Below are 27,872 nucleotides of genomic sequence, written 5' to 3'. Positions count from 1 at the left end.
TGTCTAACAAGAGTGTAGTAGGGACAATTTTGTCCAATAAAATTGAATTGTATAACATTTAAAGAAAATTGTATACCTTTATTAACATACAAAAAATGAACATAAATCAAGGATATAACTTGGATTGAGACTTATATATTATGCTTTATATATTTCTTTTCGATATCAAATTAATTTTTTAGTTTTTTTTTTTTTTTTTTTTTCTATTAGGATGATGAGAACAATATGTTTGTATATATACAAAACAGAAACACAATATAAAATATATACAGGGGATAATGAACTAATAGAAATATACTACAACTAGGACTGTAGAGTCCTAACAATCTCCCTCAAGCGTAGGGGTCATGGCGGACAACCTGAAGCTTATCACGAAGAACACAAACCGGAAAGCGAGCAGAGGCTTAGTGAAAATATCAGCAACCAGCTCTTTGATAGATATTGATTTAACCAGAAGCTCTCCCGAAGCAACCTTATCCCTCACAAAGTATTAGTCGATCTCAATGTGCTTAGTCCGAGCATGAAACACCATATTATCACTCATGTAAGTAAGCAGCGAAGACACGCCAAGCTCACGCAACAAAGACATATAATCCAAGTGACTTCAGTAGAGACACAACCCAAGAACACTGCAAATCCACTCGTCGACTTGCGATCAACAGGACAACCAACCTAGTCAGAATTTGAAAAGACATGTAAAGCGAAAGAAACATTTTTTGCGTAGACGTAATCCATAGTCCCTTTAACATACTGCAAAACACGCTTCGGCTGAGCCTAATGAGCCTCTGTGTGTGAGTGCATATGCTGACATCATAGGTTGATCACATACAGATAGGTCCATACACGTGTCGTCAAATACTGAAGAGCACCCGCTAAGCTTTTGTACTTAGTCAAATAAGCAAACAGATCATCTGAAAGAACAGTAGAACACACAACAGCAAGCCTAGAGGCTTACAGTCCACCATACCAGTGCACTTTAGAATGTCACACATATACCACTTCTGAGAGAGAACACAACCACTGTCACGGGCAACAATCTCAATACCAAGAAAAAAACTCGGAGACCCTAAATCACAGATCTTAAACACAGCAGATAACTTCGAAAGAAGAACATCAACCAATTGTCAATCACTACCCATAACCAGTATGTTAGCAACATAGACCAACAGATACACATGAGAGGCAGCCTGAGTATAAATAAATAAGGAAACAGATACACATGAGAGGCAGCTTGAGTATAAATAAATAAGGAAACATCAGTTTTAGAAGCATGAAAACCAACAGAAATCAAGAAATCATGTAACCTTGTAAACCAAATCCGCAAAGCCTGTTTCAGAGCATACAGAGATGTTGCAGCAAACACACATGCTCAGGACAGTTTGCGTCAGCATAGCCAAGTAGTTGACGCATGTACACAGTTTCGGGCAAGTTTCCATTCAAAAAGGCGTTATGAACATCCAACTGGCGAATCACCCAATTAGAGGAAACCGCAAGAGCTAACAAAAGTCGAACCGTGGTTGGCTTAACCACCGGACTGAAGGTGTCAAAGAAATCCTGACTTGCGATTTGATTAAAGCCTTTGGCAACCAATCAGTTCTTGTTACACTCAATTGACCCATTAGCCTTCTGTTTAGTGCGAAATACCCACTTGCAACCAACAACATTCATGTTTGGGTGATAAGGCACCAACCGCCAGGTATTATTGTACTGTAAAGCATTAAACTCCAAGTCCATAGCCTCACGACACTCAGGATAACGAACAACCTGCAGATAACACGTTAGATTAGGAGACCGTACATCAACAGCAAGAGCCACAGGGACAACATCAGCCACTGCAGCACTCGTCATATGCTTTAACACCATGGGATGAGTACGGATAGCTGCTTGTCGCTAAGAAGCAGACCGAAGAGACGGGAGACGACTAGGAACATGCACAGCAGCATACACGGTAGAGGATTGCAGAGAGGCCCCAGGCACGGGCGATACCACCCACAGAATTGAAGAAGACTGGCATAACACAAAGTTCTGCAAAGAGTGCTGCCTAGCAAAGGGAAAAATAGTTCCGTCAAATCAAACATGCTTGTACACAAACACCTTATTAGTCATAAGGTCCATGCAACGATACATCCTAAAAGATGTAAGATAACCTAAGAATACACAGTGAGTAGACAAAAACTCTATCTTATGACGATTCTAGGGATGTAGAAATGGATAACACAAACACCCAAAAATCTATAGAAACGAATAAAACAGAGAAGAAAGATAAGCAAAAAATGAGGACTAGAATTTGCCAATGCACGCATGGGCATTTTTTTTAATAAGGTACACGGCAGTCTGAAAGGCATAGTTCGCAAAACGAGGAGGTACTGAGGCCTGAACCATAAGCGCATGCCCAGTCTCAATAATATGACGGTGACGACGCTCAACTCGACCATTCTGCTCATGCGTATGGACACAAGGCTGACGATGGTTAATACCTAGTTGAGTCAAAACTGCGTGCAATTTATTATATTCACCCCCAAGTCAAAACCGCGTGCAACTTACACAAAAAAGAACGCTCAACTAATGCCCGAAACCGATCAAATACACCATACAAAAAAGATTTTAAACGTGACGGATAAAACCAAGTATACTAGAAGAGGAGCAGGACCCCAAATATCAGTATATATCAAGTCTAAAACATGCAAACTAGAAGACATGACTCTAGGTAAGGGAAAAGGAGACAATTTCCCCATTTGACAAGCACCACATAAAGATAATAAATTGTCACGACTAGACGAACTAACTGGACATTCTTTTAATATTTGACCTAAAACACGACGATATGGATGACCCAGGCGATTGTGCCAAACAGACGAAGGCGCACGAGTAGAAAGCAAAGTAGTAGGTGACGAACGGGGAACAGGAAATGAGTATACCCCCCCCCCCCCCTTGAGGTAGATCCTTTAAATAGCACCTCCTTGGTTTCTAGATCGTTCAGAACAAAGAAAGAAGGATGAAATTCAAAAAACACGTGATTATCAGACGCAAAACATAGAACAGAAAGTAAGGAGGCAAATAAACCAGGAACATGCAACACATTAGACAAACGAAAAGACCTAGAGGGGTATTAAAAAAAAAAAAAGGCATGACCAATAAGGGAGTATTAAAAAAAAAACATTTTAATATCAACTTAACACCAAAGCTAATGGAGGACCATTTTGACTTAGAATTCAAAAGTTGGAGAATCATTTTGAGAAAATTAAAAGTTAAAGGACTAATTTGAGAAAAGTTCATAATAAAAGAACTATTTTGGAAACTAACTCTAAAAAATACTAGTTTGTGAAACCCATTTTATATGAATACGGGAGTAGGGAGCCTATATTTAATAGATTTTTTAAATCTTGTATTATGCACATATATCTAATTTTTAAAAATATATACGTATTAATGCTAAGTAGCTTGTAGCTCAATTGCATTTGTGTGACTCTTCCAATTGGAAGGTTACATATTTGAACTCGAATGATAATATTACATTATAATAGAGTCATAGTACTCACAAACAAAAAAAAATAAAAATAAAAACAATCAACTACTAATTGACACTTCTGCCTATATTATTTTATTTGTTAAACTCCAAATTGCCACTGTCATACAAAGATGAAGTTTCTAGTTTCTTCATCTACTTCTGGACGAAGACGAAGATGTGTCCAGATGTCCAAAAGAATCCATATCCACTGTCATACAAAGATGAAGGCGACGTTTTTTTAAAAAGGAAAAATAAAATAAAAATCATTAGTTACTTTGGAGTCGTGACAGATTGATGCCATGACATCACATGATAAAAACAAATAAAAATCATTAGACTCCTTTATTTAAAAAAATTATTTTCTATTTTTTTATTTTTGAGATAAGAATTAAATAAATCCTTGAACTATTTAAAAAGATGTAATTAAACTATCAAACTACAAAAAATTCAATTAAACCCTTAAACTCAATAAAAAAAATATACAATTGAACAATTTTAATTTCTTATTACGTGTTAACAAATAACAACTCAAAGAACATGTTTTTTTTTTTTTTTCAAAATTTCTTTGTGGTTGTGCATTTTTTTTATTTTTTATTTTTAGCCAAACAGACTAACAAATAATATATTCATTTTCAGAAAAATGAACCAAAAAAAAATGTAATTTTTTAACTTTTAGCCAAACAGAAAAGATAGGTTTATGACATTCAACCAAACACCAAAAAATTAAAATATTTTCTAAAAATGAATCATTTTCTAGTAAGCATTTTTTGAAAAACATTTTTCAGGTTTCCAAACGAACCCTGGATTTCTTCCTAGTATTAAATAGGAGTTCCAGAAATGAGTATTTTCCATTTTAGTTCATGATAAAAAATATTGTTAAATTTGTCAATTGTATTTAATTAAAAAAATTCATAGGAAGGTAAGTGACTCAAAAAATTAGAGGAAGAGAGAATATGTGATGCGAACCAGGTTGGCCCGATCTTCTCTTCACACTCTAATTTGAATAATATTTTAAAATTGTTTATTAGGCTTGGTGAAATCAAATCTGGAGTTTTAACTTGGGCTAGTTTATTAGGCTTGGTAAAATCAAATCTGGAGTTTTAACTTGGGCTAGGAAAAGAACTAATTTTTGGATTTTAATAAGTCCTCGGCCACACTGGGTTATAAGGTGATACGTAAGATTTAGGACGACGCCACAAGTAAGGTTTCACACTTGATAAACCAGGATCACCATGACTTGATCATCATGGTCGAACTCTCCCAATCGAGTTCAAGAAAACACTCAGTTTCCTATCTCAAAAATTCACAACTCTATATTTCATTATGCATGCAATGGCCTTAAATATCCATTAACAAGTAGATTACAACCACGTGAATTAGATAATTATTAAGAATAGAATAAACTAATCCAAACCAACAAACTAAGATAAACATAAATTACAATATAATTCTAAGAAACTAAATCTAAAATAATTTAAAGATAATCATCCTAATTAATTAATACAACTAATTATAAAATATTCTTAACGGTTCACGTGGCAACAACAATGTGTCATAGTTGGCGCACTGCACAGTTCAAATAACCAAAGGCTACGTACAATTCATGTGCTCGTTTGACATCTTGAAATTTGGGTGTGCCGACTTCATGTGAGTACTAGGAATGCAAACAGTCGATAATTTCTTGGTACGTAAGAGAACTGGAGAAGGGTGACATGAATGACGATGATAATGCAAGCAAGAGGCGCAAGACACACTAAGATTAAGGTAATGCGACAACATCTTATGTTATTCACTTATTCTGTAACATTATACTTATAATCTCCCTTTTCTTTTTCTTTTTTTTTTCCTTCCTTTTGCAATTTTATTCTGCTAGATTGAAATATTTGAATCCCTTAATGGGTTACATTTTGTTTGGTGAAATCTAAAATAATTTCAAGATAATCATCCTAATTAATTAATAAATTAAAACTAATTATAAAATATTCATAACAGTTCACGTGGCCACAACAATGTGCCCTAGTTGGTGCACTGCACAGTTCAAATAACCAAAGGCTGCGTGCAATTCATGTGCTCGTTTGGCATCTTAAAATTTGGGTGTGACGACTTCATGTGAGTAATATCGGAATGCAAACAGTCGAGAATTTCTTGGTACGTAAGGGAACTGGTGAAGGGTGACATGAATGACGATGATAATGCAAGCAAGAGGCGCAAGACACACTAAGATTAAGGTAATTCGACAACATCTTATACTATTCACATATTCTGTAACATTATATTTATAATCTTTCTTTTCTTTTTCTTTTCTTTTTTTTTTTCTTCTTTTCGCAATTTTATTCTGCCAGATTTAAATATTTGTGTCCCTTAATGTGTTACATTTTAGTTGGTGAAATCTAATCATCCTAATTAATTAATAAAACTAATTATAAAATATTCTTAACAGTTCACGTTGGCACAAGAATGTGCCCTAGTTGGCGCACTGCACAGTTCAAATGACCAAAGGCTGCGTGCAATTCATGTGCTCGTTTGGCATCTTGAAATTTGGAAGTGATGGCTTCATGTGAGTAATATAGGATTGCAAACAGTCGATAATTTCTTGTTACGTAAGGAACTGGAGAAGGGTGACATGAATGACGATGATAATGCAAGCAAGAGGCGCAAGACACACTAAGATTAAGGTAATGCGAAAACATCTTATGTTATTCACTTATTCTGTAACATTATATTTATAATCTCTCTTTTTTCTTTTCTTTTTTTATTTCTTCTTTTTGCAATTTTATTCTGCCAGATTGAAATATTTTCATTCCTTAATTGTTTACATTTTGGTTAGTGAAATTTAAAATAATTTCAAGATAATCATCCTAATTAATTAATAAAACTAATTATAAAATATTCTTAACAGATCACGTGGCCACAACAATGTGCCCTAGTTGGCGCACTGCACATTTCAAATGACCAAAGGCTGCGTGCAATTCATGTGCTCGTTTGGCATCTTGAAATTTGGAAGTGATGACTTCATGTGAGTAATATAGGAATGCAAACAGTTGAGAATTTCTTGGTACGTAAGGAACTGGAGAAGGGTGACATGAATGACGATGATAATGCAAGCAAGAGGCGCAAGACACACTAAGATTAAGGTAATGCGACAACAGCTTATGTTATTAACTTATTCTGTAACATTATATTTATAATCTCTCTCTCTTTTTTTTCTTTTTTTTTTTATTATTTTTGTAATTTTATTATGCCAGACTGAAATATTTGCATTCCTTAATTAGTTACATTTTGGTTGGTGAAATTTAAAATAATTTGAAGATAATCATCCTAATTAATTAATAAACTAATTATAAATATTTGTAACAGTTCACGTGGCTACGACAATGTGCCCTAGGTGGCGCACTGCACAGTTCAAATGACCAAGGGCTGCGTACAATTCATGTGCTCGTTTGACATCTTGAAATTTGGGTGTGACGACTTCATGTGAGTACTAGGAATGCATAAAGTCGATAATTTCTTGGTACGTAAGGGAACTGGAGAAGGGTAACATGAATGACGATGATAATGCAAGCAAGAGGCGCAAGGCACACTAAGATTAAGGTAATGTGACAACATCTTATGTTATTCACCCTTTTCTTATATTTATAATCTCCCTTTTCTAATTCTTTTTCTTTTTTCCTTCCTTTTGCAATTTTATTTTGCCAAATTGAAATACTTGCATTCCTTAATTGGTTACATTTTGGTTGGTGAAATTTAAAATGATTTCAAGATAATCATCCTAATTAATTAATAAAACTAATTATAAAATATTCTTAACAGTCATGTGGCTACAACAATGTGCCCTAGTTGGCGCACTACACAGTTCAAATGACCAAAGGTTGCGTTCTATTCATGTGCACGTTTGGCATCTTGAAATTTGGGTGTGACAACTTCATGTGAGTAATATAGGAATGCAAACAGTCGAGAATTTCTTGGTACGTAAAGGAACTAGAGAAGGGTGACATGAATAACGATGATAATGCAAGCAAGAGGCGGAAGCCACACTAAGATTAAGGTAATGCGACAACATCTTATATTATTCACTTATTCTGTAACATTATATTTATAATCTTTCATTTCTTTTTTCTTCTTCTTTTTTTTTTCTTCTTTTTGCAATTATATTCTGCAAGACTGAAATATTTGCATCCCTTAATTGGTTACATTTTGGTTGGGGAAATCTAAAATAATTTTAAGATAATCAACCTAATTAATTAATAAAACTAATTATAAAATATTCTTAACAGTTCACGTGGGCACAAGAATGTGCCCTAGGTGGCGCACTGCACAGTTCAAATGACCAAAGGCTGTGTACAATTCATGTGCTTGTTTGGCATCTTGAAATTTGGGTGTGACGACTTCATGTGAGTACTAGGAATGCAAATAGTCGATAATTTCTTGGTACGTAAGGGAACTGGAGAAGGGTGACTTGAATGACGATGATAATGCAAGCAAGAGGCGCAGGACACACTAGGATTAATTAAGGTAATGCGACAACATCTTATGTTATACACTTATTCTGTAACATTATATTTATGATCTCTCTTTTCTTTTTCTTTTATTTTTCTTCGTTTTGCAATTTTATTCTGCCAGATTGAAATATTTGTATCCCTTATTGGGATACATTTTGGTTGGTGAAATTTAAAATAATTTCAAGATAATCGTCCTAATTAATTAATAAAACTAATAATAAAATATTCTTAAAAGTTCACGTGGACATAACAATGTGCCCTAGTTGGCGCACTGCACAGTTCAAATGACCAAAGGTTGCATGAAATTCATGTGCTCGCTTGGCCTCTTGAAATTTTGAAGTGATGACATCATGTGAGTACTATAGGAATGCAAACAGTCGAGAATTTCTTGATACGTAAGGGAACTGGAGAAGGGTGACATGAATGAAGATTAAAATTCAAGCAGGAGGTGCAAGACACACTAAGATTAATTAAGGTAATGCGACAACATCTTATGTTATTCACTTGGTGCGTGGAGCATACCCCCTCGTGGACTTCTTTCATCACCAACTTGGCTTCATCTGGATATAGACACCTCAGTAACGTGCCGTTGTAGGAGCGTTTGTATAGCTTATCGCCCGAGACAACGTAGCTGGGTGCCCGTAACTTTGTTACCTTTGCGTCTGCCTCGTCTTGTGGTAAGGTGCCATCTGCCTTGTATCGCTTGATATGATCAATCCAACATGGCTCCCTAGTCTGCACGGGGAAGACCCACGAAACTTCGATACTTGAAGTCTCGAGGTCTTCTAGTCGAGCGATCTTCCTAATGTGGCTGGGGACTCCGGTACTTAGTTTTGAGAGCATGTCGGCGTCGGCGTTCTGCTCCCTTGGTACCTGATGTATTTCATACCCCTCAAACTCGCGCAAGGTTCTCAGCACCGTGCCTTTGTATTTCTGCATGTTTCCTTCGTTGGCTTCGTACTCCCCAGACACCTGGCTGACTACAAGTTTGGAATCGCATCGAATTCGGACTTTTTCAGCTCGTAGTCCCGCCGCCAACCGCAGCCCATTGAGGAGGGCCACGTACTCCGCCTCATTGTTAGATAACTTGAAGTGGAATCGGATGGCATAGTAGGCGTGGAATCCCTCCAGAGTGACGAGCACTACGTCGCCGCCGCAACCTTTGCTGTTGGAAGAACCGTCTGTGGACAAGGTCCACCACCCTCCATCTTTAGTTTCTACTTGGTCCGTCACTTCCCGAGCTGTGCACTCCACTATAAAGTCTGCAAGAGCTTTGCCTTTGATGTCGGGCCTTGGTTTGAAATCTATGTCAAACTGACTAAGGTGCATGATCCATCGTGCCATCCTGGCGGAGCTGTTAGTATTCCGGAAGAAGCTCCCCAACGGCTGGTGTGAGAGTACGTGGAGGGGGTGAGCTTGGAAGTAGTGGGCCAACCTTTTTGATGAAGTGACTATGGCAAATACTGTTTTCTCCAACACACTGTACCGGAGCTCCGCGTCGTGTAGGGCTTTACTCATGTAGTAGATGGGACGTTGAGTCCCTCCTTCTTCTTTGACCAGCACGGAGCTGATCGCACCCTGTGACATGCCCAAGTACAAGATTAGAGCTTCACCTGCTTCTGGCTTTGCAAGCAGGGGCGGGGACAACAAGTATTTTTTCAATTCCTCGAAGGCCTTTTGACAGTGTGGCGTCCATTCGAACCCTTTGTTCTTTTTCAAGATTTGGAAGAAGGGAAGGGAACGTTCAGCCGATTTAGATAGAAAACGGCCTAAGGCCGCCAGACGCCCGTTGAGTATCTAGACTTCCTTTATGGACCGCGGAGGCTTCATGTCAAGGATAGTCCTTACCTTTTCTGGGTTCGGCTCAATGCCGTTCCTAGTGACCATGATGCCCAAAAATTTGCCCCCATCGACGGTGAATGTGCATTTTTTTTGGTTCAAGCGCAAATTAAATTTCTTCATAATGGAAAATACCTCGCCGAGATCCTCGACATGGGAGGTGGCCTTGCGACTTTTGACGATCATGTCGTCCACGTATGCTTCCATGTTTCGTCCCAATACCGTCTTGAACAGCTTTGCCACCATGCGAGTGTATGTGGCCCTGGCATTCTTCAATCCGAATGGCATGACCAAGTAGCAGAATATCCCCTCGGGAGTGGTGAAGGCGGTCTTTTCGGCGTCCTCCTCATGCATGGATATCTGATGGTACCCATGGAAGGCGTCCATGAAGCTCATGAGTTCACATCCTGCCGTCTCGTCCACCAATTGATCTATATTGGGTAGTGGAAAACGGTCCATAGGGCATGCCCTATTGAGGTCCGTGTAGTCCACGCACATCCTCCACGTTGATCCTTTGGGAGCCAAAACTACGTTTCTCAGCCACTGTGGGTAGTAAATCTCCTTGATGTGCCCCACGTGGAGTAACACGGTCACCTCCTTTTTCACGAACTCTCTTCATTCTGCCGACATATACCTTTTTCGCTGATGCACTGGTTTTCCGCTGGGGTCGACTGCGAGCTTGTGGGTTATAATGCTTCGATCTATGCCCGGCATGTCCTCTGGCCCCCATGCGAACACTGCGTGGGAACGGCGGATTACATCCACTATCTAGGCCCTTAGCTCTAGGCTTAAGCCTATGCCGATCTTCACCACTTGGTCTGGTCTGGAGGGATCCAGAACTATATCTTCCGTTTCTGACGCGGGCTCGGCGCGGGGCCAGGTCTCTTCTTCTTTGAAAATTTTCTCCGCGATCGTGTGGACCTGTAGGTCCTTACTGCCAATCTTCTTGCATGCCTTCACATAGCAACTGCAGGCTGCCCGTCGGTCCCCTCTGACGACGCCTATTCCATTCGGAGTAGGGAACTTCATACACAAGTGTTCCACCAATACTATGGCCTTGAGGTCTTCCAGTGCTGGCCTCCCCAGTATGATGTTGTGCGCACAAGTGAGTCTTACCACGATGAACTCCATGTCCAGCTTGCGAATGTTAGGGCTCGTGTCTATCTCCACGGGCAGGGTCACCGACCCTTCTGTTTCCACTGAATCCCCAGTAAACCCAGAGAGTGGAGTTCGTACCTCTTTGAGCTGGCCTCTAGGTAGCCCTAACTTAGTGAAGGCGTCGTAGCACATCACATTGACCGAGCTCCCCGTGTCGACTAAGATACAATGTACGATCATATCATTGATGTCCATCTTAATCACTAGTGCGTCGCGATGGGGTAAGGGACTCTCGGGGAGGTCCTCGTCAGAGAAAGTGATGGCCTCCCGCCTCTGCTTCTTTCCTTTGGGAAGACTTACCACTTCTCCCACGTACAGCTGTCTGCTCCACTTCTTCCTTTCTGTGGGTGTGTCGCCCCCCGCAGGTCCACCATAGATAAAGTGTATGGTGTGCTTCTTTTGTCGTCTGGGCGCCACCTCGGTTTCCTTCTCGCTATCATCCTGCTCAGATATCTGGTCATGTTCTCTTTTCTAGGCGTTCGAGGTGGACGGCTCGGCGCCATCCTCCTTCCTCCAGACATTTTTTGGTGGATTTTGTGATGGATCGTGTTGCGGCTGTTGCTGCTGCTTGGATCGCTTGACAAAATGCCGGAAGTAGCCCTGCTGGATGAGTTCTTCTATTTGCCTCTTCAGCACGTTACATTCATCCGTGTTGTGCCCGGGTTGCCTATGGAACCTGCAGTACTTTGTTTGGTCTCCTTTCGGGGGAACCTTCATGCACTCTGGTGGGAACTCGACTATTCCCATCTCCTCAGTCTGTTTTAGGATGACACTGACGGGATGGGTAAGAGGAGTTAGGTTACGCAAGGGAACCAGGCGAGGCTGTTCGTGGTCCCGGCCTTTCCCTGCGGCCGGGTGGTTCGAACGTGGTGCCTGGCTGGGCGGACCAGCTTTCCCAGGTTTCCCATTTTTCCTACCGTCCTCCTCATCTTTCTTCTTCCTGTTGACGTCCTCCGCTTCGGCATAGCGGCTAGCCGTCCTCATCAGATCTTCGTAAGAACGGGGGTGGTGGGCATTCAGCTGCTTGTGAAAATACCCCGATCTCAATGCATGGAAGAATATCGGGATCGTCGCCTTGGAGTCGAAGTCATAGACATTATTGACTTCCTTTTTCCATTTGATCACGAAGTCTTTGAGGCTCTCGCCTCTATCTTGCTTTACTACACAGATATGAGAGAAGGGTTTCTTACGCTGTATGCTACCAGAGTAGTATGTCAGGAAGCTTTTGGACAACTCCCCAAAGCTTTGGATCGACCTGTCCGGGATGGTGTTGAACCAGTCTTGGGTCGTTCCATCTAGGGTGGACAAGAATGCTCGGCACATGATGGCGTCCCTTGCCCCGATCATTACCATAGCAGCCTTGTATCTCGTCATGTGGACACGTGGGTCAGTGGCTCCCGTGTACGCCTTGATGGCGGGTAACCTGAAGTCCCTCAGCAGAGGTACGTCCATGATGCTTGAGGAGAATGGTGCTGCCATCCGTACCTCGGGTTCCGGCGACTGCTCCCGTGCCTTCACCCTTCTTGCTAACTCCTTGATCCTTCTCTGTAGCCTCTCGACTAGGGTCGATTCGTTAGGGTGCCGGCGCGGGGCCAGTTGCCGCTCCTCCATGTGTCGTCGTGAGGCTAGTTCATCGACGTGCCGTCCATCTGAGTGTCGACGCGGACCTGGTTCCTCGACGTTTCGTCCACCCAAGTGTCGGTATGGAACCCGCTCATCAACGCGTCACTCACCCGCTGAGTGCCGACGCGGAGCCGGCTCATCGACGTGTCGCTCCGCCGAGTGCCGACGCGGGGCCGGTTCATCGAAGCGTCGCTCATCCGAGTGTCGACGCAGGGCCGACTCGTCACCGTGCCGGCCCACGAGACTCGCCCATCCTTTCTGTGGGCGACCTTTTCGCTTCTCTTTCCTCGTGTCGGCGAGGGCCTCTAGCGGAGGACCCCTCGGCACGTGACTCTGGCCTTTGCCGAGCGGGCGCCCCGTGTCCCAACCGTTCTAGGGCAGAGCGGGAGGGTCCAGGCTGCCGTCTGGCCTGACCGCTTCTTTGGGTGCCTTCTCCTGGACCCCCTGTCCTGGTGCGACGCCCTGCGTCCCTCGTTGCCCGGGTTGCGTCCTGGGCATTCGCCCTCTGTGGGGATTCTACCTCTATTTCCTGAGGTCGTGGCGGGACTACTTGGCCTTGGAGTCCCACTGCCACCTGATTTAGTGCCGCCGTCACTGCTTGCTGAGTGGTCGCCTGGAGGTTCACGACTTGGTTCACCCCTCCATTGTTGAGTTGGTCTCGAATGTCCCTAGGCCTCCCGTTGTTGAGTTGTTCTCGGAGATCCCCTCCGCGATTGTTGGTGAGTTGGTCCCGGAGGTCACCTGAGGCATTGCCATTGTTCACGTTGAGGGAACCATGGGAGTTGCGAGACACCATTCTTTCAAGTTTGCTGTTGAAAGAGGAATGAGTTGTGTATGTAGTCGCCTGCTTGAGTATTGGACTCAGGCTTTCAATGAAAGCACCAATGACGGTAAATATGTTACCGGTAATAATAATATTAGAATAACGGATTGTAACAATAGTTGTATTGCCTTAGTTTCAGTATAGAAAATACAGTGTGTCCTTTGCTAGCTGAGGAGAGCCCCATTTATACTAGGGTCCGAACGGTAACAGCATGGGACATAAATGGGGAGCCTAAGCTTTTAATTTTGTCTCATCAATGGGGGCTTCAACGCTGGCTTCAATGGCAGTAAAGGAGGCATCTGTAAGAATTCTGTTCATTGAGGTTCTGCCCGTTGGTTTTCATGTGGTGCCGGGTCGGATGCCCACTTGTGATCCGGGTCGGGTTCCAGCCCTATTATCCTGTCAATAGGAATGCAAACAGCTGAGAATTTCTTAGTATGTAAGGGAATTGGAGAAGGGTGACATGAATGACGATGATAATGCAAGCAAGAGGCGCAAGACACACTAAGATTAAGGTAATGCGACAACATCTTATGTTATTCACTTATTCTGTAACATTATATTTATAATCTCTATTTTCTTTTTCTATTTTTTTTCTTCTTTTTGCAATTTTATTCCGCCAGATTGAAATATTTGCATACCTTAATGGGTTACATTTTGGTTCGTGAAATCTAAAATAATTTCAAGATAATCATCCTAATTAATTAATAAAACTAATTATAAAATATTCATAACAGTTCACATGGCCACAACAATGTGCCCGAGTTGGCGCACTGCACAGTTCAAATGACCAAAGGCTGCGTGCATTTCATGTGCTCGTTTGGGATCTTTAAATTTGGGTGTGACGACTTCCTGTGGGTAATATAGGAATGCAAAAAGTCGAGAAGTTTTTGATACGTAAGGGAACTGGAGAAGGGTGACATGAATGCCGATGATAATGCAAGCAGGAGGCGCAAGACACACTAAGATTAATTAAGGTAATACGACAACATGTTATATTATTCACTTATTCTGTAACATTATATTTATAATCTCACTTTTCTTTTACTTTTTTTTTTCTTCTTTTTGCAATTTTATTCTGCCAGATTGAAATATTTGTATCCCTTAATGGGTTACATTTTCGTTTATGAAATCTAAAATAATTTCAAGATAATCATCCTAATTAATTAATAAAACTAATTATAAAATATTTTTAAAAGTTCACGTAGCCACAACAATGTCCCCTAGTTAGCGCACTGCACAGTTCAAACGACCAAAGGCTGCGTGCAATTCATGTGCTTGTTTGACATCTTGAAATTTGGGTGTGACGACTTCATGTGAGTAATATGGGAATGCAAACAGTCGAGAATTTCTTAGTACGTAGGGGAACTGGAGAAGGGAAACATGAATGACGATGATAATGCAAGCAAGAGGCGTAAGACAAACTAACATTAAGGTAATGCGACAACATCTTATGTTATTCACTTGTTCTAGCGCAGAGCACAGTTCAAATGACCAAAGGCTGCATGGAATTCATGTGCTCGTTTGACATCTTGAAATTTGGGTGTGACGACTTCATGTGAGTAATATAGGAATGCAAACAGTCGAGAATTTCTTAGTACGTAAGGGAACTGGAGAAGGGTGACATGAATGACGAAGATAATGCAAGCAAGAGGCACAAGACACACTAAGATTAAGGTAATGCGACAACATCTTATGTTATTCGCTTATTCTGGCGCACTGCAGAGTTCAAATGACCAAAGGCTGCGTGCAATTCATGTGCTCGTTTGGCATCTCGAAATTTGGGTGTGACGACTTCATGTGTGTAATATTGGAACGCAAAGATTTGAGAATTTCTTAGTACGTAAAGGAACTGGAGAAGGGTGAGATGAATGATGATGAGAATGCAAGCAAGAGGCTCAAGAAACACTAAGATTAAGGTAATGCGACAACATCTTATGTTATTCACTTATTCTGGCGCACCGCACAGTTCAAATGACCAAAGGCTGCGTGCAATTCATGTGCTCTTTTGGTATCTTGAAATTTGGGTGTGACGACTTCATGCGAGTATAATAGGACTGCAAACAGCTGAGAATTTCTTAGTACGTAAGGGAACTGGAGAAGGGTGACATGAATGACAATGATAATGCAATCAAGATGCGCAAGACACACTAAGATTAAGGTAATGCAACAACATCTTATGTTATTCACTTATTTTGGTGCACTGCACAGTTCAAATAACCAAAGGCTGCGTGCAATTCATGTGCTCGTTTGGCATCATGAAATTTCTGTGTGACGACTTCATGTGAGTAATATATGATTATATGAATGCAGACAGTCGAGAATTTCTTAGTACGTAAGGGAACTGGAGAAGGGTGACATGAATGACGATGATAATGCAAGCAAGAGGCACAAGGCACACTATGATAAAGGTAATGCAACAACATCTTATGTTATTCACTTATTCTGGCGCACTCCACAGTTCAAATGACCAAAGGCTACATGCAATTCCTGTGCTTGTTTGGCATCTTAAAATTTTGGTGTGACGACTTCATTTGGGTAATATAGGAATGCAAACAGTCGAGAATTTCTTAGTACGTATGGGACTTGGAGAATGGAGACATGAATGACGATGATATTGCAAGTAAGAGGCGCAAGACACACTAAGATTAAGGTAATGCGACAACATCTTATGTTATTCAGTTATTCAGTAACATTATATTTATAATCTCTCTTTTCTTTTTCTTTTTTTTTTCTTCTTTTTGCAATTTTATTCCGCTAGATTGAAATATTTGCATCCCTTGATGGGTTACATTTTGGTTGGTGAAATCTAAAATAATTTCAAGATAATCATCCTAATTAATTAATAAAACTAATTATAAAATATTCTTAACAGTTCACGTGGCCACAACAATGTGCCCTAGTTGGCGCACTGCATAGTTCAAACGACCAAAGGCTGCGGGCAATTCAAGTGCTCGTTTGGCATCTTGAAATTTGGGTGTGACGACTTCATGTTAGTAATATAGGAATGCAAACAGTCGAGAATTTCTTAGTACGTAAGGGAACTGGAGAAGGGAGACATGAATGACGATGATAATGCAAGCAAGAGGCGCAAGACACACTAATATTAAGGTAATGCGACAACATCTTTTGTTATTCACTTATTCTGTAACATTAAATTTATAATCTCTCTTTTCTTTTTCTTTTTTTTTTCTGCTTTTTGCAATTTTGTTCCGCTAGATTGAAATATTTGCATCCCTTGATGGGTTACATTTTGGTTTGTGAAATCTAAAATAATTTCAAGATAATCATCCTAATTAATTAATAAAACTAATTATAAAATATTCTTAACAGTTCAAGTGGCCACAACAATGTGCCGTAGTTGGTGCACTTCACATTTCAAATGACCAAAGGCTGCGTGCAATTCATGTGCTCGTTCGGCATCTTGAAATTTGGGTGTGAGGACTTCCTGTGAGTTTTATAGGAATTCAAACAGTCGAAAATTTCTTTGTACGTAAGGGAACTGGAGAAGGGTGACATGAATGACGATGATAATGCAAGCAGGAGGCGCAAAACACACTAAGATTAATTAAGGTAATGCGACAACATATTATGTTATTCACTTATTCTGTAACATTATATTTATTATCTGTCTTTTCTTTTTCTTTTTTTTCTTCTTTTTGCAATTTTATTCTGTCAGATTGAAATATTTTCATCCCTTAATGGGTTATATTTTGGTTGGTGAAATCTAAAATAATTTCAAGATAATCATCCTAATTAATTAATAAAACTAATTATAAAATTTTATTAACAGTTGTGGCCATAACTGTTAGTGTGACTATTATTTGTTATTATTATTTTATATTGTATAGTTACATTTTGTGTGGTATTAGAATAGCTGACTTAGTTTATTCTATTAGTTAGGATTAGTTAGAGTTCCATTCAAGATATACTCTGTAATCCTATTGTTGTGTTAATCTATCTGAGGAGACTTCTCTAATCTGGTATCAGTCAGGTTATCCGATCTCTCCATCCTCCACCGCAAAATTAACCCCCTCTCACCGTACTATCTCCGGCATGTCGGCCTCCTCAGAACGCACTATCTCCGTCGCCGGTAATCCTTTGCTGGCCGGCGCCAATACACTCGCTGGAGCGCATCACTATGTCACGATGAAGCTGACACTGAAGAATTTCTTATTCTGGCGAATGCAGCTCGTCCCCTTCCTCCGCGGCCAGGAGCTTCTTGGCTTCGTGGACGGTAGTCTCCCTTGTCCACCGGAGACGATTCCCAGCGCATCGTCGACCGGAGATTCCTCAACAACCACATCTGAGGCAGTGTCGGTTCCCAATCCGGCATATCACGCCTTGGTCAAACAGGATCAAATGATCCTTTCTCTATTGATCTCTTCCATGTCGGACGAGGTCCTTCACCTTGCGCTCGGTCGGAACACCTCCGCCGAGATTTGGGCCTCCGTCACCAGCGCTCTTGGTTCCTCCAGTCAGGCGCGGTGTCTCAACCTATTGTGGCAGTTCCAGATGCTGCGTCAAGGGAACTCCACCAGGGCAGATTACTTGGGACGAGCGGGCGTGCTCGTCGAATCGTTGATCCAAGCCGGCCGGCCTCTCTCGCTGATGGAGCAGAACCTGTACATCATTAGTGGACTCCGGCCGTAACTCAAATCCCTGGCAACATCTCTCACGGCTTCAGGAAATCTGGTGACTCTATCTCATCTCTCCGATTTTCTGCAGGCACACGAGTTCATTCTCGTGGATGATTACCCGACGGTCGATGGAGGCATCACGCATACGGCCTTATATGCAAGCCCCTGCCGTGGGGCGAACAGTGGTGGTGGCAGGCAGACGCAGTACCCGTAGCAGCGGGGTGGCCGTAGCGGCCGTGGTGGCCAACACCGTGGCGGACGTGGTGTGATAAGTGCATAATTGTTCATATTTATACCCCATATTTAACCTTGTTTTGTTTATGAAGTGTCACAATGTTGTTCAAAATGATCTTTATTTTGCTCATTTGATCCATTATGCACAATTCATTATCTTTGAGTAGAAATGAAGGATTTTAGATCATGTTGGATGCATTTGGAGTCAAGGGGAGCCAAGGTGAAGCTAAGGAGATGGATGCAACACTTCCAAAGGAGCCAAAGAGTGATGTTTTCAATGGTGTTGATCATATGGACAAATTAAACCAAGGCAAAAGTGGAACAAGTGTCAACAAGCTGAAATTCTCGCATGGATTGGCTACTGTTCTGTTTTCGGGACATATCTCGGTCTAGAAATATCCAATTTATGTTATTCTTGTCCCATTGGATAGAAGATTCAAAGATCTACAACTCATATTCAGACATCAAAGCCTAAAAAGGAAGCCACGGTGGTCGAAATTATCCTTGAAGTTGAAATTCCAAACTTACAATTCAAAACTGACCACTATTTTGTTTTTGGACCATATCTCAGCCTAGGAATGTCCAAATGAAGTGATTATTGCACCATTGGAAACCTAACTTAAAGGGATACAACTTTGTTGAAGACCATAAGTGCCAATAAAATGGTTTTAGATGAGAAAAATAGCCTAGAAGTCAAGACAAGTGCACAGAATTCTGTTTTCAGCAGCCTCGTACGCCCTGCCGTACGCCCATACGCATGCCAGTACGCATCTCTTCTCCCTGATCCATTTTTCACTGGAAATGCACCAAAAATCGTACCCCCTAGCGTATGCCCATCCCTGAGGGCGTCCCAATCTGCTCTGCTCTATTTAGGCGCGTTTTTGTGTCATTTCAACTCGGTTTTGGACCTTGTTCCAACCCTAGACATTTCCTTTCACTTCCTTTCATATTTTAGTGTTAGATTAGGCTTAGATTTAGGTTCCACAACATATTTCAAGCTTGTAATCTTGGATTTGAAGCTTGGATTCCAACATTTGAAGATTCTTCTTCCATTTTCAATACATAAGTTCTTCTTCCTTTTGTCTCTTTATTTTGCAAGATTTATGTTTCATGCTTATGTTTTTGTGTTCTTTATGCTATTTAATTATGAGTAGTTAGTTTTTGGACTTGAGTTAGGGTTGTATTATCTATCTTGATGCTTGATTTGTGATTATTGCAAAAAAGGGGAAGAACTCCAACCTATGGTTCATGTGTTTGTGAAGGTTTTGTATTTATATCTTGTTAATGTTTGATGTACACATTCATTAGCTTGTTTTTGGAGGATTCCTTGCCTCAACGAGAGTTGGGTGATGAATCCAAGCCACCCCTTGCATAGACCCGATTTCTTCCTACGAAAATAGGGGAAATTGGGGGTTTTAGATGCCTTGTGTGCTTGATGAACTTGGAATTGATTCACCATGAATGTGGGGCAATTCCTTGTTCTAATCCTTGTTTATTAATCACGAGATTGGTTCGTAGACTAGGATACCTACGTGCATTCCCGCTTGATTCCTTGGTTACTTGTTCTCCCTAATCCTTTAGGTTGTTAAAGCATCTAGATGATAATGCTCCCTAGCTTGAGTCCTATTTCTTTATTTTGTGTTTATCTTTGTGTATATGTGTTAGTCTTATCATTTCCTTAAACTTGTAGTTTGCTTAGCTTCTTGTTGATTTCCTTATGCTAGTGCCTAGTTTATTGTGATTGCATATTGCGTGCCATATCCCCCAATCCCCTGAGGACAATATTTCACACCCGAGCTCACATCTTATTTTTGCTACAATCATGGTGGCCGAGGAGCGCCGAGGTGTCAGATATGTAGGTCTCACGGGCACTCGGCTGTGTATTGCTACAAGAGATACACAACGCAACCTCTGGCTCAAGCACATGTCGCGGTTTCCGGCGAGATTTCGGCGGCCCCGGCACTAATTCCGGCCGATGGGTGGTATCCGGATACCGGAGCCACCGCGCACGCCATCCCTAATGCTAACATGATGGGTCAATCGGATGAGTACGGCGGTCCGGACGTTCTCCGTGTGGGTAATGGCGCAGGTTTGGCTATTTTGCGAATCGATCGTGCATCAATCCCGTCTTTATCTAAGTATTTGTGTTTAAATGATATTCTACATGTCCCGAGTCTTTCCGTCTATTTACTATCTGTTCATAAGTTCACCGTTGATAACAATGTTTTTTTTTTTAATTTCATGATAACTGTTTTATTGTGAAGGACTCCACAACCAAAGCGGTTCTGCTTAGAGGTCCCACTTCAGGCGGGTTGTACAAACTCCCGGTGTTACAGTCTAATTTTGCGTTCGTCAGTTCCCGAGCCACTCCCGCTATTTGGCACCGCCAGCTTGGTCACCCGCACAAACAAGTTCTAAATAAAATCCTACGAAACTGTCCCGTCACGCCCAATAAAGTTGAATCTCTCGAGTCCTGCACATCGTGCCATCTTGGAAAGTCGTCCCGATTCAAATTAGATAGCGTACCACATTCTAGTCAAAATGTATTAAACTTGATATTTACTGATATTTGGGGGCCTTCCCCTGTATTGTAGCTTAGTGGTTTTCGCTACTTTTGTTTATTTGTTGATGATTACTCCAGATTTTGTTGGTTTTATCCATTACGGGTAAAATCAGACATATATAAAGTTTTTGAGTCGTTTCGTGTATTGGTAGAGCGCCAGTTTGCGCGTTCTATCAAGTTAATTCAGTCTGATTTAGGGGGTGAGTACCGCAAGTTACACACTATATTTCAATCTCTAGGCATAAATCATCGGCAATCTTGTGCCTATACACACAAACAAAATGGCCGAGTAGAGCGGCGCAATAGACATATTGTCGAAACAGGCCTGGCTAAACTCGCCGAAGGCAAAGTACCCCATCAATACTGGGACTACGCTTTTGAAACAGCCACCGCTCTAATCAATTACTTACCCTCATCCGCCACAAACTATGAAAGTCCATACACTCGCCTATTCAAAGTCACTCCACCTTACACTTTCCTTCGCGTCTTCGGGTATCGGTGTTACCCATATCTACGACCGTATAATTGGCACAAGATTGAATACCGCTCCACCCCGTGCGTCTTCCTAGGTTACCCAGCCTCCTTTAGGGGATACCGATGCACTGATCTGACTAGTGGAAAAACCTACATCTGTCGTCATGTCCACTTTGACGAATCTGTGTTTCCCTTTTCCACAGGTTTCTCGTAACAGGTACCTCCATCACCGGCTTTGCCTTGGGCAACTGCACCAATCATACCACCGGGTCCTACTACAGCACCAACTCTGGTTCCATCACCGGCTCTGTAACACCCCGTGTTACGGCCTCTAACCCAAACTAATTATTTAATTACTTACCCTTAAAAGAGAATTAAATTCCCTTAATTAATTAGGAAGGGTCCACCATAGACCATGGACCCTTATCCCTAAACCAAACCCTTAGTCCTATAAAAAATAGAATTAGTAAACACATACCTTTCAGATCCTAATTAGGACTCTTAGATATATATAAGGACATAGGAGGCACCTAGAATTCACACCACAATAACTTTCACCACACAAGAATTCCCAAGAATTACCCTAGGAGAAATCAAGAAAAGGAGATCTTAGAGAAAGAACCTTTATAGCCAAGGATTCTAAATTAAGGCTAAGAGGTAACCCATGTCTCAACAAAACCTATTTTCCTTGCTATAATCTTCTTCTTTGGCTCCTTATTCTATGCTTGTGTCTTGATAAATCTTTTATGATGATTACGATATGATCTTGATGTTGATGAGATGATCTTATGTGTTGATCTTGATAATCTTGATGATTATAAGAGGATCTTGATAATTGTGTGTTGTTCTTGATAAATCTTGATGTTCTTGATTTTAAAGCTAAAGATATGATTTTGTGATTTAATTATGATTAGAGCCCTAGGTTAAATCGTGTCATATTATGATATTCTTGGTATATTTGGGTGGGATTTCGCATGATCGGGTGTTAATTATGTTTAGAAGTCATGTTAGGATGTATTTAAATGTGATTCTTGGTTTTGATCCATTATTTGACTACATGGTGTCATCATTTGTGTTTAAAAGTGTCTAAACATGGTTTTGGATTCCACGAAAGATCCCGGGACCAAAGTATTGCAAAAGAGTCAGTGGGGATAGGGGAACCCGCCACCTACCCGCTGCCCCTAAAGGGCGTCGCCGGCAGCAGGCAGCCGACTGCCCGCTGGGCACCCACTGGCCAGCAGTTTGCCGGCGGCGGGCAGCCGGCGGCGGGCAGCCGGCAGGTGGTCCTCTACCTGCCGGCCACCCGCTGGTTTCTCCCAATGTGGGATGGTGGTCTTCCCCGTTTGATGTTTCCCTGACCCCCGAGGTGTCCCAACGGACCCCGTTTGTCGTGCCTGAGTCTAGTTTGATGTTTCGCGTACCATTCGTAGGATAAAAGAGTCTTGTGTATTGCATGCTAGTTGAATTGGTATCCCGTTGGCCTAGGTGAAAGATGTATGAACCCCTTAGGAATATTCCTAGTATGTGGATAACCACGCATAAGTTTATTTATACGTTTTCTCCCCCTTCCCAATGTGCTAATGTGGGTTGCATGTGCTTGGCTATGTGTTATGTGTGCATGATACCCCAATTTGGTTGCGATCAAATTGGCTATACGGGCAGTTGGATGGGTTGAGGCCGGTTGCGATCGGTCAGGTATACAAATATTATATAGGGCTGCGGTCCACCGTTTGGTTGCGATCAAACGTTATACATGAGCTGCGGTTCATAATCTGGTTGCTATCAGAAATACACTTTTTGGGCTGCGGTCCACTGTTTGATTGCGATCAAACGTTATGATGAGTTGCGGTTCATCAGTTGGTTGCGATCAACCCCTTCGTATTGCGATACGAGGCAGGGTGCTGCGGGGCCGTGTTAGCGCTATATGCACTGACCCTCATGTATGGGCATGCGATTGGTCCTGTGGCGCCACCAAAGTGTGCTTATGTGTTGAGATAATGATTGAATAATGATATGAATGATGTGAAATAATCGTGTGACCTTAGGATATATGCTAGTATCTTTATATGCGTGATTATATCTGTTGAATGTGTTTGTCCCTACTTGTTGAGTCTATTCTCGGTTTTAAAACTAGAGTCTCCTAAGTATATATCTTCCGGCTTCAAAATGGTTTCCCTATATATATATATATATATATATATATATATATATATATATATATATATATATATATATATATATATATATACACCTATATTGTATTTTAACGCGTTGGAGTGGGTTACCAGCATTATTCGCTGCACAGATATATTTGGCTTTCAGGCACAGATGATTTGCTTCGGAGCGCGCTAGAGGACCCGAGGCTTAGATAGTTAGTTTCCTATTGGCCTGTGTGCCATAATGATGTAATAACGTTGTTTGAGGATAATTAGATAGTTAGCCTGTGCATCTGAGTTCTCCAGCTCAGATGTGGCATAGCACCCAAACACTTATGATTAGTATGCTCTGTTTTGGGATTTAATGATAATATTACCTTTATTTCATAAAGCTTGAAAGTTTAAAATTTTAGGGGTGTTACAGGCTCCCTCCGGCACTGAACCGATACCTCTTGCCCGTGAGCCAACACAGTTGGCTATAACGCACACGGCCCTGGCAAAGTCGCGTAAGCCTCGTGCTCAGCCTCAGAGTCGGGACCATGTCATGCACCTACGTCACCTGACAAAGGGCAGAGATGAACCGTTTCATGCGTTAAACGCAATTGCGGACCCAACATGTTACTCCCAAGCTGTGGGACACGCACACTGGCGTGAGGCTATGGTCCAGGAATTTAATGCACTACTGCATAACAATACCTGGCGGTTGGTCCCTCTTTAACCTCACATGAACATCATTGGGTGCAAATGGGTGTTCCGCACCAAACACACTGCCGATGGCTCTATCGAGAGTTACAAGGCCCGACTGGTTGCCAAGGGGTTCAATCAGGTAGCAGGTGAAGATTTCTTTGATACCTTTAGCCCCGTGGTCAAACCAACCACGGTTCGGATGTTATTTTCTTTAGTTGTTTCCAACAGGTGGACTCTTCGGCAGTTAGACGTTCACAATGCCTTCCTGAATGGTCATTTGGCGGAAACTGTATACATGAAGCAACCCCCGGGGTACGAAGATCCCACCACACCTGGGCATGTTTGTCACCTCCAGCGATCTCTTTATGGCTTGAAACAGGCTCCTCGGGCTTGGTTCAAGCGACTTCACGACGTCTTGTTGTCTGCAGGTTTTAAATCATCCAAAACGGACATCTCTCTTTTTTATTACACTACAGGGGACTCTCGAGTATTCATGTTGGTCTACGTTGATGATATAATAATGATGGGCAATGACGCCAAGCTAGTAGCCACACTCCTGCAGCGGCTTTCTACTACGTTCAAGATACGGGACCTTGGGTCTCCCAGTTTCTTCTTGGGTATCGAAACAGTTACATCAAGCGAAGGCTTTATTCTCTCCTAGCGTCGCTATATGACGGATCTCCTAGGACGTTCGGGTATGGTAGATTGCAAGCCCCTTACCACGCCTGCGGCTGTTACTAAAGCAGTAACACCATCTGACGAACTGTTCAAGAATCCAACCCAATATCGGCGGATTGTAGGAGCCTTGCAGTACTTGACTATTACTAGGTCGGACCTCGCCTATGCAGTCAATCGCCTGTGTCAGTTCATGCACTCGCCAACAGTAGAACATTGGGCCCTTGTGAAACGTGTGCTCCGCTACATCAAGGGGACTCTGGACTATGGACTTCGCCTCTCTCCATCTTCATCGACCAGCATTCATGCCTTTTCCGACTCAGACTGGGCTGGCTGTCCAGTTGATAGAAAGAATACTAGTGGGTTTGCTGTCTACCTGGGGACTAATCTCATCTCTTGGTCTCCAAGAAACAACGTAACATCACTCGTTCCTCCACCGAGGCAGAATATAAGGCTTTAGCTGATGTATCCGGTGAAGTTACCTGGGTGGTGTCTTTGCTTTGGGAGCTCGGGTTACACTCTAGACAACCTACAACGCTGTGGTGTGACAATCTTGGGGCGACTTACCTGTGTGTTAATCCTATTTTTCATGCCAGCACCAAACACGTAGAGATCGACTATCACTTCGTCCGTGACAAGGTGGCTTCAGGGGACTTCGTGGTCAACTACGTGTCTACTACGGATCAGTTAGCAGATATCTTCACCAAACCACTAATAGCGCCGAGGTTTGCTGCTTTACGAAACAAGTTCAATGTTGTCCCTCTCCAACCTTGTGCTTGAGGGGGTGTGTAACTGTGACTATTATTTGTTATTACTATTTTATATTGTATAGTTACATTTTGTGTGGTATTAGAATAGCTGACTTAGTTTATTCTATTAGTTAGGATTAGTTAGAGTTTCATTCAAGATATACTCTGTAATCCTATTGTTGTGTTAATCTATCTGAGGAGACTTCTCTAATCATAACTATGTGCCCTAGTTGGAGCACGTTCTGCACAGTTCAAATGACCAAAAGCTGCGTGCAATTCATGTGCTTGTTTGGTATATTGAAATTTGGGTGTGACGACTTCATGTGAGTAATATAGGAACACAAACAGTCTAGAATTTCTTGCCATCTTGGTACGTAAGGGAACTGAAGAAGGGTGACATGAATGACGATGATAATGCAAGCAGGAGGCGCAAGACACACTAAGATTAATTAAGGTAATGCAACAACATCTTATGTTATTCACTTATTCTGTAATATTATATTTATAATCTCTCTTTTCATTTTATTTTTTTATCTTCTTTTTGTAATTTTATTCTGCCAGATTGAAATATTTGCATCCTATAATGGGTTACATTTTGGTAGGTGAAATCTAAAATAATTTCAAGATAATCATCCTAGTTAATTAATAAAACTAATTATGAAATATTCTTAACAGTTCACGTGGCCATAACAATGTGCCCTAGTTGGCGCACTACAGAATTCAAATGACCAAAGGTTGTGTGCAATTCATGTGCTCGTTTGGTATCTTGAAACTTGGGTGTGACGACTTCATGTGAGTAATATAGGGATGCAAACAGTCGAGAATTTATTAGAACGTAAGGGAACTGGAGAAGGGTGATATGAATGATGATGATAATGCAAGCAAGGGGCGCAAGACACACTAAGATTAAGGTAATGTGACAACATCTTATGTTATTCACTTATACCAGCGCACAACACAGTTCAAATGACCAAAGGCTGAGTGCAATTCATGTGCTCGTTTGGCATCTTGAAATTTGGGTGTGACGACTTCATGTGAGTAATATAGGAATGCAAACAGTCGAAAATTTCTAAGTACGTAAGGGAACTGGAGAAGGGTGACATGAATGACGATGATAATGCAAGCAAGAGGCGCAAGACACTAAGATTAAGGTAATGCGACAACATCTTATGTTATTCACTTATTCTGGCGCACTGCACAGTTCAAATAACCAAAGGCTGCGTGCAATTCATGTGCTCGTTTGGCATCTTGAAATTTGGGTGTGACGACTTCATATGAGTAATATAGGAATACAAACAGTCGAGAATTTCATAGTACGTAAGGGAACTGGAGAAAGGTGACATGAATGACGATGATAACGCAAGTAAGAGGCGCAAGACACACTAAGATTAAGGTAATGCGACAACATCTTAAGTTATTCACTTATTCCGGCGCACTACACAATTCAAATGATCAAAGGCTGCGTGCAATTCATGTGCTCTTTTGGCATCTTAAAATTTGGGTGTGACGACATCATCTGAGTAATATAAGAATGCAAACAGTCAAGAATTTCTTAGTACGTAAGGGAACTGGAGAAGGGTGACATGAATGACGATGATAATGCAAGCAAGAGGCGCAAGACACACTAAGATTAAGGTAATGCGACAACATCTTATGTTATTCACTTATTCCGGCGCACTACACAGTTCAAATGATCAAAGGCTGCGTGCAATTCATGTGCTCTTTTGGCATCTTAAAATTTGGGTGTGACGACATCATCTGAGTAATATAAGAATGCAAACAGTCAAGAATTTCTTAGTACGTAAGGGAACTGGAGAAGGGTGACATGAATGACGATGATAATGCAAGCAAGAGGCGCAAGACACACTAAGATTAAGGTAATGCGACAACATCTTATGTTATTCACTTATTCTGTAACATTATATTTATAATCTCTCTTTTCTTTTTGTTTTTCTTTTCTTCTTTTTGCAATTTTATTCTGCCAGATTGAAATATTTGCATCCCCTAATGGGTTACATTTTGGTTGGTGAAATCTAAAATTATTTCAAGATAATTATCCTAATTAATTAATAAAACTAATTATAAAATCTTCTTAACAGTTCACGTGGCCACAACAATGTGCCCTAGTTGGCGCACTGCACAGTTCAAATGACCAAAGGCTGCGTGCAATTAATGTGCTCGTTTTTCATCTTGAAATTTGGGTGTGACGACTTCATGTGAGACGGGCGGCTGCGCGGTGGTGGT

General features: G+C 41.5%; 2 protein-coding genes across 2 annotated transcripts; one reads left to right on the top strand and one right to left on the bottom strand.

The window, feature by feature from the left end:
- Positions 1–319: 319 nt before the first annotated feature.
- LOC109162738 lies at positions 320–10,305 on the bottom strand. Its single transcript, XM_019311422.1, has 10 exons — positions 9,856–10,305; positions 8,530–9,717; positions 1,946–2,041; positions 1,645–1,890; positions 1,366–1,554; positions 1,136–1,187; positions 956–1,066; positions 844–911; positions 577–672; positions 320–472 (listed from the first exon to the last, which is right to left on the bottom strand). Exons 1-10 carry the CDS (start codon positions 10,303–10,305, stop codon positions 320–322), a joined length of 2,649 nt encoding a protein of 882 aa, XP_019166967.1.
- Positions 10,306–24,874: 14,569 nt separating this feature from the next.
- LOC109162737 (uncharacterized mitochondrial protein AtMg00810-like) lies at positions 24,875–25,339 on the top strand. Its single transcript, XM_019311421.1, has one exon. The coding sequence runs from the start codon at positions 24,875–24,877 to the stop codon at positions 25,337–25,339; it is 465 nt and encodes a 154-aa protein (XP_019166966.1).
- The last annotated feature ends 2,533 nt before the right edge of the window (positions 25,340–27,872 follow it).

This window comes from Ipomoea nil, unplaced genomic scaffold (assembly GCF_001879475.1).
Source record: "Ipomoea nil cultivar Tokyo-kokei standard unplaced genomic scaffold, Asagao_1.1 scaffold2957, whole genome shotgun sequence".
Lineage (NCBI taxonomy): Eukaryota > Viridiplantae > Streptophyta > Magnoliopsida > Solanales > Convolvulaceae > Ipomoea > Ipomoea nil.
Note: the sequence above shows the minus strand (reverse complement) of the source record. Positions and strands in the feature narration are given on the sequence as shown.